Here is a 17,744-nt window from a genome sequence, read left to right as displayed (position 1 = left end):
GAGCTGTCGGAGAATGTAGTGTGGATGGTGGAGGAGAGCTGTCGGAGAATGTAGTGTGGATGGTGGAGGAGAGCTGTCGGAGAATGTAGTGTGGATGGTGGAGGAGATCTGTCGGAGAATGTAGTGTGGATGGTGGAGGAGATCTGTCGGAGAATGTAGTGTGGATGGTGGAGGAGAGCTGTCAGAGAATGTAGTGTGGATGGTGGGAGGAGAGCTGTCGGAGAATGTAGTGTGGATGGTGGAGGAGATCTGTCGGAGAATGTAGTGTGGATGGTGGAGGAGAGCTGTCGGAGAATGTAGTGTGGATGGTGGAGGAGAGCTGTCGGAGAATGTAGTGTGGATGGTGGGAGGAGAGCTGTCGGAGAATGTAGTGTGGATGGTGGAGGAGATCTGTCGGAGAATGTAGTGTGGATGGTGGGAGGAGATCTGTTGGAGAATGTAGTGTGGATGGTGTAGATCTGTCGGAGAATGTAGTGTGGATGGTGGAGGAGAGCTGTCAGAGAATGTAGTGTGGATGGTGGAGGAGAGCTGTCGGAAAATGTAGTGTGGATGGTGGAGGAGATCTGTCGGAGAATGTAGTGTGGATGGTGAGAGGAGAGCTGTCGGAGAATGTAGTGTGGAAGGTGGAGAAGAGCTGTCGGAGAATGTAGTGTGGCTGGTGGAGGAGAGCTGTCGGAGAATGTAGTGTGGATGGTGGAGGAGAGCTGTCGGAGAATGTAGTGTGGCTGGTGGAGGAGAGCTGTCGGAGAATGTAGTGTGGAAGGTGGAGAAGAGCTGTCGGAGAATGTAGTGTGGATGGTGGAGGAGATCTGTCAGAGAATGTAGTGTGGATGGTGGAGGAGAGCTGTCAGAGAATGTAGTGTGGATGGTGGGAGGAGAGATGTCGGAGAATGTAGTGTGGATGGTGGAGGAGATCTGTCGGAGAATGTAGTGTGAATGGTGGAGGAGAGCTGTCGGAGAATGTAGTGTGGATGGTGGAGGAGAGCTGTCGGAGAATGTAGTGTGGTTGGTGGAGGAGAGCTGTCGGAGAATGTAGTGTGGAAGGTGGAGAAGAGCTGTCGGAGAATGTAGTGTGGATGGTGGAGGAGATCTGTTGGAGAATGTAGTGTGAATGGTGGAGGAGAGCTGTCGGAGAATGTAGTGTGGATGGTGGAGGAGAGCTGTCGGAGAATGTAGTGTGGATGGTGGAGGAGAGCTGTCGGAGAATGTAGTGTGGATGGTGGAGGAGAGCTGTCGGAGAATGTAGTGTGGATGGTGGAGGAGAGCTGTCAGAGAATTTAGTGTGGATGGTGGAGGAGATCTGTCGGAGAATGTAGTGTGGATGGTGGAGGAGATCTGTCGGAGAATGTAGTGTGGATGGTGGAGGAGATCTGTCGGAGAATGTAGTGTGGATGGTGGAGGAGAGCTGCCAGAGAATGTAGTGTGGATGGTGGGAGGAGAGCTGTCAGAGAATGTAGTGTGGATGGTGGAGGAGATCTGTCGGAGAATGTAGTGTGGATGGTGGAGGAGATCTGTCGGAGAATGTAGTGTGGATGGTGGGAGGAGATCTGTCGGAGAATGTAGTGTGGATGGTGGAGGAGATCTGTTGGAGAATGTAGTGTGGATGGTGTAGATCTGTCGGAGAATGTAGTGTGGATGGTGGAGGAGAGCTGTCAGAGAATGTAGTGTGGATGGTGGAGGAGAGCTGTCGGAGAATGTAGTGTGGATGGTGGGGGGAGATCTGTCAGAGAATGTAGTGTGGATGGTGGGAGGAGATCTGTCGGAGAATGTAGTGTGGATGGTGGAGGAGAGCTGTCGGAGAATGTAGTGTGGATGGTGTAGATCTGTCGGAGAATGTAGTGTGGATGGTGGAGGAGATCTGACGGAGAATGTAGTGTGGATGGTGGGGGAGAGCTGTCGAAGAATGTAGTGTGGTTGGTGGTGGTGAGCTCATTACGCCTGTATGTTTGGATGGGCAGCATTCGGATTTCCCTCTTACTATCAGAGCATACAGTGCCCTGTGTGTTTGTGTTGAACCGGTTTCAGGCTGAGATTCTTCTCTTCTCATTAGAACTTGGGCCTTTCAACACTGCTCATGCGTCGATTGCCCAGTGAAGAAGGTCAGCATGAGGATGACCAATGCCAAAGGTCCCCAATGTCAGAAGAGGATGAACGCCTTCCCTATTGAAGAGCTGTGTTTGCTCTTGTTCTGCCTGCTGAGCCACATCCCAAGCTGTGTCCACTGACATTAAAGTTGACAGTATGAAGACTAATTAGACCCTTTCTGATAAGACTTCTCCAGACTTTGCTCTACTCTGCTGAACTACCTGACATTGCTGTATCATTTTTGGTAAATGTCTTCTGCTGCCATATCTTTCAAACTTCTATATTTAATGCTAGCTCTATAACAAACACACTGCAATAGCAAACTTACTGGTGATTGATTTTCAACCCCATTTGGCTTGAGTGATCAAGAGAGGTAATTAGCTTTACGACCCTAGCCTGTGTCTGTAGCTGGTCTGGTATTGGCCATATCCTCTCCCATATTCAGGTGTCTCAAATCAGATCCTATAATGACCAATTGAGAAATGCATGCCTGCTTACTCTCCCTATACATTTAAAGCAGCCTATGGGGTGGCGCAGACAACATGGCTCTTTCCTGAGTGGCTCTGTCACGAGTGATGCGTGGTTTCACTGCCGCAGTTTAACGAAAGCAGGAAACTAAAGCTGGATGAAGATACAACAAGAACTCTGCTCCACTCTGAAAGATGACAAGCAAACCAGCATTTGACATTTATTATATATGAAGTCAGATTTCCACTCTCTATCCACTACCATGCTCCTTATTCTCTTCCTTCTCACATCGGTGTCTTCTATCCTCAAATTATCCTTACTCTACCCCTCCTCTCTACCCTGCAGCATGCAATTGTCACCCTCACTCCTACCCTCTCCCTACTACTGCACCCATCATCTCCTGCATTTGCTGCACCCACATGCTGACATAAACTCCAGGGCCACTAGACACGTGCGCTCATGCACATCCCACTCCCATCTTGCCTTCCTCACCCTCCTCCTTCTCCTAGTCTCAGGTGACATTTCTCCTAATCCTGGTCCGCCATTTTTCAAGTGCAAGCCACATATCCAATACCCCTCCCTCTCTGGCAACCACTGCAATCCTCTTAATTTCTATCCCTCTGCTTCCTCAAAGCAGCACACCAATCTCATGTGCCCTTTGGAACGCCCGCTCCATCTGTATCAAGCTAACATCTGTACGTGACCTCTTCATCTCTCATGGCTTTAACATACTCGCCATAATCGAAACCTGGCTTCAAAATTTTGACTCAGCTTCTCCTGCTGCCCTCTCCCATGGTGGTTTCCATTGGACTCACTCCCCCAGACCCAATGGACAGAAAGGAGGTGGAGTTGGATTCCTTCTATCTCCACGAAGCACCTTCCAAGTCCTTCCTGTCCCTCCCTCTTTATCCCTCTCTTATTTCGAGATGCACTGTATTTGCCTGTTTTTTCCTATTTCTCTGAGGATTGCAGCAATTTATTGGTCTCCTGGACAGGTATCGTGCTTTCTTGATGACTTTGCTGCCTGGCTACCCTATCTTCTCTCCTCTGAAATACCCACTATCATTCTTTGTGACTTCAACATTCCTGTCAATGTTAACAGCCCAACTACAGCTAAACTTCTCGACTTAACCTCATCTTTTGACCTAACCCAATGGACACTTACTTCCACTCACTCCAATGGTAATACCCTCAACCTTGTATTCTCCCATCTGTGCAATCCTGGCAACCTCACCAACACCCCCTTTCCTCTCTCTGATCACAACCTCATCAGTTTCACTGTATCCTTGCCTCCAACCACCCATCCCTCCAAGCAGCAAACAATTACTTGTAGGAACCGTTGCCACGTTAACCCTTCTCTTCTCTACTCTGCTACTGCTATGACATAATCTCTCCCCTGTCCTGTCCTGACCTGGCCACCTCTGTCTACAACAGTTCACTCTCATCATCACTAGATGCACTTGCTCTCCTAACCACATGCAGAATCAGGCCCCGACCATTACCGTTACAACCCTGGCAAACTGACAACACTAGGAATCTCAAGAGACATTGCCGTGCTCTTGAACAACTGTGGCATAAAACCAAATGCCTGCAAGACTTCACCCTATATAAATCTGCCCTTCTAAAATACAATTCCTGCCTCCATGCTGCCGAACAAGCCTACTTTGTTTCTCTTATTATACTTTGTCATCCAGTCCCCGTCGTCTCTTCTCAACCTTTAACTCTCTGCTTCGTCCCCCACCCCCTCTACCCACTAACTCACTCACTGCCCAAGAGATTGCCAATTACTTCAAAGACAAGATTGATGCAATTCGTGAGGACACCTCCACTGTGCGTACGTCTTCCTCATCCAACATACCTTGCCTAGCAGTACATTCAACACTCTCCTCTTTTGAACTGGCTACTACTGAAGAGGTTACAAAACTTTTCTCAGATGCCCACCTAACCAATTGTCCCTTGGATCCTGTTCCCCCACAACTACTACAGTCACCCTCTTCTTCTATCCTATGCTCCCTCACCCACATCTTCAATCTTTCCCTCTCTAGTGGCACCTTCCCCTCCCCTCCAAAACATGCGCAGATCACTCCTATACTTAAAAAGCCCTCACTGGACCCAACCATCCTGAACAACTTAAGGCCCATCTCATTGCTCCCATTCACTAAACTTCTAGAACACTAATGCCCCGTACACACGAGCGGACTTTACGGCAGACTTTGCCCGGCGGACGGGATTTCGTCGGACAATTCGATGTGTGTGTGGGCTCCAGCGGACTTTGTTTTCTCAAAAGTTGGACTGACTTAGATTTGAAACATGTTTTAAATCAATCCGTCGAAATCGAGTCCGGTCGAAAAGTCCGCTCGTCTGTATGCTAGTTCGACGGACAAAAAGCCACGCTAGGGCAGCTATTGGCTACTGGCTATGAACTTCCTTTGTTCCTTGTTTTAGTCCGGTCGTACGTCATCACGTACGAATTCGACGACTTTGGTGGATTGTGTGTAGGCAAGTCCGTTCATTCAGAAAGTCCGTCATAAAGTCCGTCGAAAAGTCCGCCGGGCAAAGTCTGCCGTAAAGTCCGACCGTGTGTACGCGGCATTAGTCTTATGCCCCGTACACGCGGTCGGACATTGATCGGACATTCCGACAACAAAATCCTAGGATTTTTTCCGACGGATGTTGGCTCAAACTTGTCTTGCATACACACGGTCACACAAAGTTGTCGAAAAATCCGATCATTCTGAACGCAGTGACATAAAACACGTACGTCGGGACTATAAACGGGGCAGTAGCCAATAGCTTTCATCTCTTTATTTATTCTGAGCATGCATGGCACTTTGTGCATCGGATTTGTGTACACACGATCGGAAATTCCGACAACGGATTTTGTTGTCGGAAAAGTTTATAGCCTGCTCTCAAACTTTGTGTGTCAGAAAATACGATGGAAAATGTGTGATGGAGCCTACACACGGTCGGAATTTCCGACAACAAGGTCCTATCACACATTTTCCGTCGGAAAATCCGACCGTGTGTACGGGGCATAACACTGTCTTAGCTCCTACCTCAGTGAAAATAACCTTCTTGACCCCTTACTGTCTGGCTTTCGCTCGCAGCACTCCACGGAAACTGCCTTACTAAAACTCACTAATGATTTACTTAACCTGCTAAAACCAACAGCCAGTACTCCATACTCCTACTACTTGACCTCTCTGTGGTCTTTGAAACTGTTGACCACCTGCTCCTTCTCAATAAACTCCATTCCCTTGGCCTCCAAGATTCTGCTCTATCCTGGTTCTCTGCCTATCTATCACAGTGCTCCTTCAGTGTCACCTACAATTCTGTCTCCTCGTCTCCAATGCCCCTTTCTGTGGGGGTTCCCCAAGGCTCTGCTCCTGGACCCCTTCTCTTCTCTATCTACACCTCCTCCCTTGGTCACTTGATAACTACCAACGGCTTCCAATACCACTTATACGCCGATGACACCCAAATCTACCTGTCTACTCCTCATCTCACTCCTTCAGTCTCCTCTTGCATTACTAACTTACTAACAGTGTCATTTCAGCCTCAAGTACAGTCATTGTCAAAAGTTTGTAGAATTCACCTCCGTAACATCTCTAAAATTCATCCCTTTTTAACAAATGAAACCACCAAGCTCCTCATTCACTCCCTTGTTATCTCTCGCCTTGACTATTGCAACTCCCTTCTGGTTGGCCTGCCTCTCCATAGGCTATCCCCTCTTCAGTGCATCATGAATGCTGCTGCCAGACTTATCTACCTTACCAACCGCAAACCCTCTCCTCCAATCCCTACACTGGCTCCCAATCACCCAGCAAATTAAATTCAAAATACTAACCACAACATACAAAGCCGTTCACAACTCTGCCCCGAGCTACATCACCAATCTTGTCTCCAAATATCACCCAAGCCGTCCTCTTCGCTCTTCTCAAGACCTCCTGCTCTCAAGCACTCTCGTCTCCTCCTCCCATGCTCGTCTCCAGGATTTCTCCAGGGCCTCTCCCATCCTCTGGAACTCGCTATCACAACCTGTCTGGCTGTCCCCTACTCTTGCTACCTTCAGGTGATCCCTGAAAACTCATCTCTTCAGGGAAGCCTATCACGTCTCCAACGAATCTTTTACCACTTCCATCAACTTATTCCCCGTCAGCTACAACCTTTTGTACCACCTGTCCCACCCTATTAGATTGTAAGCTCTTCTGAACAGGGCCCTCCTAATCCTCTTGTATTTTATTGTATTATAACTGTATTGTCTCCCTTTTATATTGTAAAGCCCTGCGTAAACTGTTGGCACTATATAAATCCTGTATAATAATAATACTGTAGATGAGTGTATCAGGGTCCTAGTTGGGCCAATTCTCGGCCAAAAGCAGAACTGGAGGTCTTCCAGTGAAGAAAGGTTTTCCAAAAATAAATTTTGAAGCTCAAAAAACAAACATTTCTATAGACACATCTGTATCCCATGGGGCAGATTTCCCTTCACTTTCTGTGCCATAGCCAATGCAGGAAGTGAGAGGGAATCTTGGGGTGTCACCAGAACTAATGTCCCCATTGGAAGATTTCTCCTCTATTCCTGTTCTAGTGTCAACTCCAAATTTGGGATTTTCTTTTACTTTCACTTTTGATGAAAATGGTAAACGTGACAGATAAAGAGGGTGTATCTCCCTACTGGAGGCACAGACAGTAATGGAAACCTGACAGGGGTTCTAATCCCTCTTATCTCTATCCAAAACTGGAAAAAAAAAATGGCCTTTAGCTACTCTTAAAGTGCCATGGACTTTCTGCCCAGCCATGATAAACTTTCTACTTAGCCTTTTCCGCCGTGATGAACTTTAATTATGTGTTTAAAAAAAAATGCAGCTCAGAATTTAATTTATATTTTCATTATTTAGTCTGAAATATTTATGAATTTGAATTCACAATCCAATTGTTTTTATTAAACTTTTTTTTTTTTTTTATTGATTGGCTTTTAACTGTGGTGTAATATAATAGGAATTGAAGAACGCACCACGAAACAGATGTGCGGCTACTGAGAAACAACGTAGGCTGCAGTTTTAGTATTCTCCTCCAAGTGGTCATCCTCGGTATTGTCAATGGAACGCAGAGACAGGAAGTGATGTCACCTATAAATAAGAAGTTCCCGGTGAACTGGGAGGAAGTAGAGAGGAGACATTGCTGGAACTGGCAGTAGAGGAGGTAATAAGATCTTATTTTATATTTACACCCAGTAACCCTCCCGTCATGTCCGTCCTCTTCCTCCATAGTCACTGTGATGTCTGTTTATGGTAGAGGTCCATCCTAAATATAGAGGCAATTATTCAACTGTCCATCCAGAGCCTCTGGTTTATAGACCGTATAAATCCTAAATGTACAGTGCCTTGAAAAAGTATTCATACCCCTTGAAATTTTCCACATTTTGTCATGTTACAACCAAAAACGTAAATGTATTTTATTGGGATTTTATGTGATAGATCAACACAAAGTGGCACATAATTGTGAAGTGGAAGGAAAATGGTAAATGGTTTTCAACATTTTTTACAAATAACTATGTGAAAAGTGTGGGGGGGCATTTGTATACTTTGTAGAACCATCTTTCTCTGCAATTACAGCTGCAAGTCTTTTTGGGGATGTCTCTACCAGCTTTGCACATCTAGAGAGGGACATTTTTGCCCATTCTTCTTTGCAAAATAGCTCAAGCTCTGTCAGATTGGATGGAGAGCGTCTGTGATCAGCAATTTTCAAGTCTTGCCACAGATTTTTAATTGGATTTAGGTCTGGACTGTGACTGGGCCATTCTAACACATGAATATGCTTTGATCTAAACCATTCCATTGTAGCTCTGGCTGTATGTTTAGGGTCGTTGTCCTGCTGGAAGGTGAACCTCCGCCCCAGTCTCAAGTCTTTTGCAGACTCTAACAGGTTTTCTTCTAAGATTGTCCTGTATTTGGCTCCATTGACCTTTCCATCAACTCTGACCAGCTTCCCTGTCCCTGCTGAAGAACCATGTTTCATGGTGGGGATGGTGTGTTCAGGGTGATGTTAGTTTTCCCCCACACATAGCATTCTGCTTTTATGCCAAAAAGTTACATTTTGATCTCATCTGACCAGAGCACCTTCTTCCACATGTTTGCTGTGTCCCCCACATGGCTTCTCACAAACTGCAAACGGGACTTCTTATGGCTTACTTTCAACAATGTCTTTCTTCTTGTCACTCTTCCATAAAGGGCAGATTGGTGGAGAGCACGACTAATAGTTGTCCTGTGGACAGATTCTCCCACCTGAGCTGTGGATCTCTGAAGCTCCTCCAGAGTTACCATGGGCCTCTTGGCTGCCTCACTGATTAATGCTCTCCTTGCCCGGCCTGTCAGTTTAGGTGGACGACCATGTCTTGGTAGGTCTGCTTTAAACTTCACAACTTTATCCCTGACCTGTCTGGTGTGTTCCTTGGCCTTCATGATGCTGTTTGTTCACTAAGGTTCTTTAACAAACCTCTGAGGGCTTCACAGAACAGCTGTATTTATACTGAGAAATTACACACAGGTGGACTCTATTAATTAGGTGATTTCTGAAGGCAATTGGTTCCACTATATAAACTGAAAAGTCAGTGCTACTACCCATACACCACATAGATAGCAGACCTCCCAAGTGCTCGATCCACAGTTGCTGGCTGAGTAGAGTAATGTAAAAAAAATGATCCGCAGTCCGGTTGTTGCTCTTAAAATTTCTTCATTTTATTGAATAGCCACAGTGAACAAACACAGATTAAGTCAGTTGACGCATTTCAGCCTAAAAGGCCTTAGTCATTATGACTAAGGCCTTATAGGCTGAAACGCATCAAATCATTTTTTCTACATGTTGTTGGTCTATCACATAAAATCACAATAAAATATATTTATGTTTTTGGTTGTAACATGAAAAAATGTGGATAATTTCAAGGGGTATGAATACTTTTTCAAGGCACTGTAAAACCATTTATCCAACTGTCCATCCAGAGCCTCTGTTTTTTAGCATGCATTATAAAGTTTGAGTTTGTGACTAACAACAAAGGTAGGGACTGGGTTTTTTTTGCTCATATGCCTGAAGGACAAAAGCCACAGAAGGTTGAGACTCTGGCAGCTCTTCAGCGGTGACTGACCCACACCATCTTGTGCACCGAAATTTTGGCTGCCAAAAATTATTTGGTGAAAACTGTGTTTTTGGTATTGGCCGAAAGGAAAAAAAATGTCGGTAATAGTAGCCGAAAAAGGGGGGCAGGGCCCCAGGTGCCGCCCATTGTGGGCATGTCATCCTGGGGCTCCCCAGTCCTCCCTTCCCTCCTCTCTCTCATAGAGCGGTGATCTCCGTGTGTCACGGAGCTGGATTTGAATTGCATAGACCACAGTACAATGTCCCGTCTCCTGTGATAGATGGCACACTGATCCAATGGCGGGACATTGAATCAGTGTGACATGATCACAGGAGGCAGAACATTGTTATTGCGTCCCGGGCAATTCAAATCCAGCTCCGTGACACGCAGAGATCGCTGCTCTGATCCGGGCAAACGCGGGCTGCATCCATAGGAACTGGTGAGGCTGCATCTGATGGGCACTGGCAGGCTGCATCTTCTGGGCACTGGCAGGCTGCATCTTCTGGGCACGGGCAGGCTGCATCTTTTGGGCACTGGTAGGCTACATCTGATGGGCACTGGTGAGGCTGTATTTGATGGACACTGGTGAGGCTGCATTGATCTCTTGTATCATGTCTGCTAAAGGTGCACCGAATGGAAATTTTGCTAACACTATTAGCAGTGTGTTTACGTTTAAAGGGGTTGTAAACCCTCAAGGTTTTTTACATTCTATGCATTAAGGTGAAAAACCTTCTGTAGTGCTGCAGCCCCCCAGTGCCGCCGTTTTACCGGAACCCAGGTTTCTTCTCCCCGGGGACAGGCACACCAGCTCTAGCTGGTGTCCCGTGTCATGATTGGATAGATTGATAGCAGCGCAGCCATTGGCTCCTGCTGCTGTAAATCTAATCCAATGACGTGGGTGCTGGGGGCGGGGCTGAGTCCTGCTTTCTGTCTCAATAGAAGCAGGACTCGGGAGCGTGCCCGCACGGGTGTCCCATAGGAGAGCGCTTGATGACCACTCGATGCGGGGAGGAGCTACTAGCTTCGCTGAGGGACCCCAGAAGAGGAGAATCAGGGCCACTCTGTGCAAAACGAACTGTACAGTGGAGGTAAGTATGAAATGTTTGTTATTTAAAAAAAAGAAAAAACAGGAGGGTTTAGTAACCCTTTAAGTAAGAGATTGCAGACATGATACAAGAGATAGTTAGAGACTGAGGACATGATACAAGAGATGGTTATAGACTGAGGACATAATACAAGAGATGGTCAGAGACTGAGGACATGATACAAGAGATGGTCAGAGACTGAGGACATGATACAAGAGATGGTCAGAGACTGAGAACATGATACAAGAGATGTCAGAGACTGAGGACATGATACAAGAGATGGTCAGAGACTAAGGACATGATACAAGAGATGGTTAGAGACTGAATACTTGATACAAGAGATGGTCAGAGACTGAGGACATGATACAAGAAATGGTTAGAGACTGAAGACTTGATACAAGAGATGGTCATAGACTGAGGACATGATACAAGAGATGGTTAGAGACTGAGGACATGATACAAGAGATGGTCAGAGACTGAGGACATGATACAAGAGATGGTCAGAGACTAAGGACATGATACAAGAGATGGTCAGAGACTGAGGACATGATACAAGAGATGGTTAGAGACTGAGGACATGATACAAGAGATGGTTAGAGACTGAGGACATGATACAAGAGATGGTCAGAGACTGAGGACATGATACAAGAGATGGTCAGAGACTAAGGACATGATACAAGAGATGGTCAGAGACTGAGGACATGATACAAGAGATGGTTAGAGACTAAGGACATGATACAAGAGATGGTTAGAGACTGAGGATATGATACAAGAGATGGTTAGAGACTGAGGACATGATACAAGAGATGGTTAGAGACTGAAGACATGATACAAGAGATGGTTAGAGACTGAGGACATGATACAAGAGATGGTCAGAGACTGAGGACATGATACAAGAGATGGTTAGAGACTGAGGACGTGATACAAGAGATGGTTAGAGACTGAGGACATGATACAAGAGATGGTCAGAGACTGCAGACTGTATTTTTCTTGACCTTTCTTGCACTAAAGGTGTCAATAATGGCCAACAATAAATTCATATTAATTTAAATTGATGATATTACTTATAAAGTCTACCTCTAAGTTTTGTAACTGAACACAGACTTAACTAGAGAGGGGGGAGGATTCTGGTAGATCTGTAGTGATAATTGTTACTTTCTCTCATTACACAGAATGATAAAGTTGTAAAGAAAATATCTGATGAGCCATTAACATCTGTTGTCACCTGACCATTAACACCCAGCAACTGTCCTCCCAGGACATCCACCATCACAGTGCTTCCACCTCACTGCCTGACAACAGAGGTAACCAGTGCCAAGAATATTCTAGAAGTCACCAACAAGATCATTGATCTGCTGACAGGAGAGGTGAGCGGTGCCGGGAATTCTGGGACATTATCCAGTAACAGACAAGGGATGTGTCTGGATGGTGACTGTATCATTGTGTGTGTCAGGTTCCTATAAGGTGTCAGGATGTCACTGTCTATTTCTCCATGGAGGAGTGGGAGTATTTAGAAGGACACAAGGATCTCTACAAGGACGTCATGATGGAGAATCAGCCGCCCCTCACATCACCGGGTAAGAGGAGACTTTATTGTAAAGGAGAGAGCAGTACGGAGGGTCCACCTAGATCCCCCATCATCTGATAAACACATAGAAACAATGTATTCAGTCAGTGTGTGTGTTTCCTACAGATGGATCCAGTAATGGGAACCCACCAGAGAGATGTCCCCGTCCTCTGTGTTCTCAAGAATACACCATCCCTCACCATGATCAGGTAGATAAGTAGAACCAAATGTATTTCCGAACTGTATGAGATTATGCTCTTCTATGTAGTCTCAGCCTTTTCTATTTTAAAGATTTTAATTTCTATCATTCGGTTGCTTTAGCACAAAGAACAGATGTATATAAAAGTTGAGGTCAAAGAGGAAGTAGAGGAGACAACTGTGATGGGCTGCCCACCAACTGCAGAGAAAGTTGGAATGACAATGACTAATAAACAAGAGGAACCTTCTTTAGATCTCAGCACAGGTGAGTACTGAATGCTATTTACTGAAACCATGCAGATATATGGATTGATGGTTTAGGGTATGTAGACCATCACATTTCTAGGTAAGATTATCTCTATAAGGATGTCATGATGGAGAATCCTCCACCCCTCACATCACCAGGTAAGAGGAGACTTTATCGTAAGGGAGAGAGCAGTACGGAGGGTCCACCTAGATCCCCCATCATCTGATAAACACATAGAAACAATGTATTCAGTCAGTGTGTGTGTTTCCTACAGATGGATCCAGTAATGGGAACCCACCAGAGAGATGTCCCCATCCTCTGTATTCCTGGGATTCCACACAGGAAGATCACACCATCCCTCACCATCATCAGGTAGGTGGGACTCCGTGTATAGAACACAGAAGTGGTTCTAAACTTTGTGAGATGACATTCTTCTATGTAATCTCTTGTTCCCTTTAATACATTTATTTGATCATCTTTGGGGTTTAGGGTGAAGAACTGAAAGACATCAAGATTGAGGTTAAAAAGGAAGAAGAAGAGATGCTGGTCAGGGGAGCTCAGCAGTCTATGGAAGAGGGTGGTCTCCCATATTCCAAGAAATTCACAGAGGAGGGTCTAACCTACACACATTATGATCAGGTAGATCAGACTGGGCCAAAAGAATTAAAAAATGCCTGAATTATGAGAGAACATTTTTTAATGTAATCTCCTATTATTGAAAGTTATTATTTTTCAAATGTAATTTTTTTATTGTTTTGGAGGTTCAGGATGAAGAACTGAAAGGGATCAACACTAAGGATAAAGATGAAGAAAAGACGTTGGTGAGTGGAGATCAGAAGTCTATGGAGGGGGGGGAGATGATTATGAAGAGAAAACAGGAGGAATCTTCTCTACATATGGACACAAGTAAGTAATAAACACTAAATGCCTAAACATTTCACATTTTCATTTTACATCTGTGTATAGAGTATGTAGTTGCATCCCATGTAGATCCATCTCGATTCCTCAATATAATGTCATATTCCCAACAAATGAGGAGGTGATACTGTACACCATATGAAAGGTCCATCTCCATTCCTCAATATAACGTCATGTATCCAACAAATGAGGAGGAGATACTGTACACCATATGAAAGGTCCATCTCCATTCCTCAATATAATGTCATGTTCCCAACAAATGAGGAGGAGATACTGTACACCATATGAAAGGTCCATCTCCATTCCTCCATATAATGTCATGTTCCCAACAAATGAGGAGGAGATACTGTACACCATATGAAAGGTCCATCTCCATTCCTCAATATAATGTCATGTTCCCAACAAATGAGGAGGAGATACTGTACACCATATGAAAGGTCCATCTCCATTCCTCAATATGACATCATGTTCCCAACAAATGAGGAGGAGATACTGTACACCATATGAAAGGTCCATCTCCATTCCTCAATATAACGTCATATTCCCAACAAATGAGGAGGTGATACTGTACACCATATGAAAGGTCCATCTCCATTCCTCAATATAACGTCATGTATCCAACAAATGAGGAGGAGATACTGTACACCATATGAAAGGTCCATCTCCATTCCTCAATATAATGTCATGTTCCCAACAAATGAGGAGGAGATACTGTACACCATATGAAAGGTCCTCCAACATAACGTCATGTTCCCAACAAATGAGGAGGAGATACTGTACACCATATGAAAGGTCCATCTCCATTCCTCCATATAATGTCATGTTCCCAACAAATGAGGAGGAGATACTGTACACCATATGAAAGGTCCATCTCCATTCCTCCATATAATGTCATGTTCCCAACAAATGAGTAGGAGATACTGTACACCATATGAAAGGTCCATCTCCATTCCTCAATATAATGTCATGTTCCCAACAAATGAGGAGGAGATACTGTACACCATATGAAAGGTCCATCTCCATTCCTCAATATAATGTCATGTTCCCAACAACTGAGGAGAAGATACTGTACACCATATGAAAGGTCCATCTCTATTCCTCAATATAACGTCATGTTCCCAACAACTGAGGAGGAGATACTGTACACCATATGAAAGATCCATCTCCATTCCTCAATATAACATCATGTTCCCAACAACTGAGGAGGAGATACTGTACACCATATGAAAGGTCCATCTCTATTCCTCAATATAACGTCATGTTCCCAACAAATGAGGAGGAGATACTGTACACCATATGAAAGGTCCATCTCCATTCCTCAATATAACGTCATGTTCCCAACAACTGAGGAGGAGATACTGTACACCATATGAAAGATCCATCTCCATTCCTCAATATAACATCATGTTCCCAACAACTGAGGAGGAGATACTGTACACCATATGAAAGGTCCATCTCTATTCCTCAATATAACGTCATGTTCCCAACAAATGAGGAGGAGATACTGTACACCATATGAAAGGTCCATCTCCATTCCTCAATATAACGTCATGTTCCCAACAACTGAGGAGGAGATACTGTACACCATATGAAAGGTCCATCTCCATTCCTCAATATAATGTCATGTTCCCAACAAATGAGGAGGAGATACTGTACACCATATGAAAGGTCCATCTCCATTCCTCAATATAACGTCATGTTCCCAACAACTGAGGAGGAGATACTGTACACCATATGAAAGGTCCATCTCCATTCCTCAATATAATGTCATGTTCCCAACAAATGAGGAGGAGATACTGTACACCATATGAAAGGTCCATCTCCATTCCTCAATATAATGTCATGTTCCCAACAAATGAGGAGATACTGTACACCATATCAAAGGTCCATCTCCATTGTATCCTTTATCTGGTTTGTATTCATAGTTTTCTGTTATAAATCCATGCCAGAATTTTGAGAAATTTGAATTCTGTAGCAACATACATGACTCCTGAATGGAACACAGAATACTTATTTGTTTAAAACTTTCTTTCCAACAGGTGGACACAATGTCGGGAACACCCCTGAGGAACATCTCATTGTATCTCCAGATTATAAAGCAGAGGACAACGACATAGTGAAATATTCTCCATCTCCAGGAATAATTCCCATTACTCTAAACATACACAATGGATCTTCCCATTCGGAGGGATCTTCTGATAATATAAATACTCCAGATCTACATCTAGAATCTCACAGTGAGGAGAGGTCAACAGATCCACCTGGCCCCAAGGAGTCATCTTTAAGCCATGAAGTTGTTCACACAGGAGAGCGTTCCCTGTTATGTTCTGTGTGTGGGAAATCCTTCACTGAAAACAGAAAACTTCTCAGACACCAGAGAATTCACATGGATGAGCGTCCCTATTCTTGTTCAGAGTGCGGGAAATGTTTAACTGTAAAAGAAAAACGTATACACCAAAGAACACACACGGGTGAGAATCCTTTTTCGTGCTCAGAGTGCGGAAAAAGTTTCACTGAGAAAGGAAAACTTCTTCAGCACCAAAAAAGTCACACAGGTGAGCGTCCTTACTCCTGTTCAGAGTGCGGGAAATGTTTCATTCAAAAGGGAAACCTTCTTAAGCACCAGAGATGTCACACAGGTGAGCGTCCCTATTCCTGTTCCGCCTGTGGGAAATGCTTTATTGAGAAGAACGCACTTGTTATACACCAGAGAATCCACACGGGTGAGCGGCCCTATTCGTGCTCAGAGTGCGGGAAATGCTTCATTCAGAAAGGAAACCTTCTTAAGCACAAGAGATCTCACACGGGTGAGCGTCCCTATTCATGTTCTGAGTGCGAGAAATGTTTCACTGAGAAAAATGCTCTTCTTGTACATCAGAGAATACACACCGGTGAGCGTCCCTATACATGCGCAGAGTGTGGGAAAAGTTTCACTAAGAAAAACGCATTTCTTGTACACCAGAGCCGACACGCAAGTGAGCGCCTCTGTTCATGTTCAGAGTGCGGAAAACGTTTCTTTCATAAAGGAGACCTTCGTAAGCACCAGAGAAATCACACGGCTGACCGATCTCATTCGTGTTCGGAGTGCGGGAAATGTTTCAATCAGAAAGGAAATCTTCTTAGACACCAGAGAATTCACACAGGCGAGCGTCCTTTTTCGTGTTCAGAGTGCGGGAAATGTTTCATCCAGAAAAGAGACCTCTATAGGCATCAGAGATGTCACACGCGCGAGCACTCTTTCTCGTGCGCAGAGTGCGGGAAGTGTTTCACTGACAAAAATATACTACTTCTACACCAGAAAATTCACACGGGGGAGCGTCCCTTTTCCTGTTCAGAGTGCGGGAAGTGTTTCAATCAAAAGGGAAACCTTCTTAGACATCAGAGAACTCACACGGGCGAGCGTCCTTATTCGTGTTCAGAGTGCGGGAAGTGTTTCATTCAGAAAAGAGACCTCTTCCGACACCAGAGATGCCACACAGGTGTGCATCCTTTTTCATGTTCGGAGTGCGGGAAATCTTTCACTGACAAAAACGTACTTCTTCTCCACCAGAAAGTTCACACGGGCGAGCGGGACTATTCTTGTTCAGCGTGCGGGAAATGTTTCATTCAGAAGAATTCGCTTCTTAGACACCAGAGGATTCACACGGGTGAGCGTCTCTATTCGTGTTCAGAGTGCGGGAAATGTTTCGTTCAGAAAGGCGACCTTGATGACCACCAGAGGATTCACACGGGGGATCGCCCTTTCGCATGTTCAGAGTGTGGGAAATGTTTCAGTTACAAGAAATCGCTTATTTCCCACCAGCGGATTCACAGGGCGCAGCCAATGTTTAATCAGGAATAGATCGGAATTGTTCTGAACTAGACATGTGCAATTCGTTTAGTTCCGAATTCGTTTTTTAATGAATTTTGACAAATTTGTTAATTCCGAAATTTCCGAACCTCCGAAATTATGAATTTACGAATTCCGAACTTACAAAATTATGAATTTTTGAAATTATGAATTTACGAATTCCGAACTTACAAAATTACGAATTTTCGAAA

At 44.6% G+C, this 17,744-nt stretch overlaps 1 protein-coding gene across 1 annotated transcript in view; it reads left to right on the top strand.

Moving 5' to 3' along the window:
* The window catches only part of LOC141106919 (uncharacterized), a 68,515-nt gene extending 50,771 nt beyond the window's left edge, over positions 1 to 17,744 (top strand). The window contains 1 exon segment of the mRNA XM_073597849.1: positions 16,259 to 17,744. Coding sequence (XP_073453950.1) covers positions 16,259 to 17,544 — 1,286 coding nt within the window. The 3' untranslated portion in view covers positions 17,545 to 17,744.

This window comes from Aquarana catesbeiana, linkage group LG08, assembly GCF_042186555.1.
Source record: "Aquarana catesbeiana isolate 2022-GZ linkage group LG08, ASM4218655v1, whole genome shotgun sequence".
In the NCBI taxonomy this organism is placed as follows: Eukaryota; Metazoa; Chordata; class Amphibia; order Anura; family Ranidae; genus Aquarana; species Aquarana catesbeiana.
Note: the sequence above shows the minus strand (reverse complement) of the source record. Positions and strands in the feature narration are given on the sequence as shown.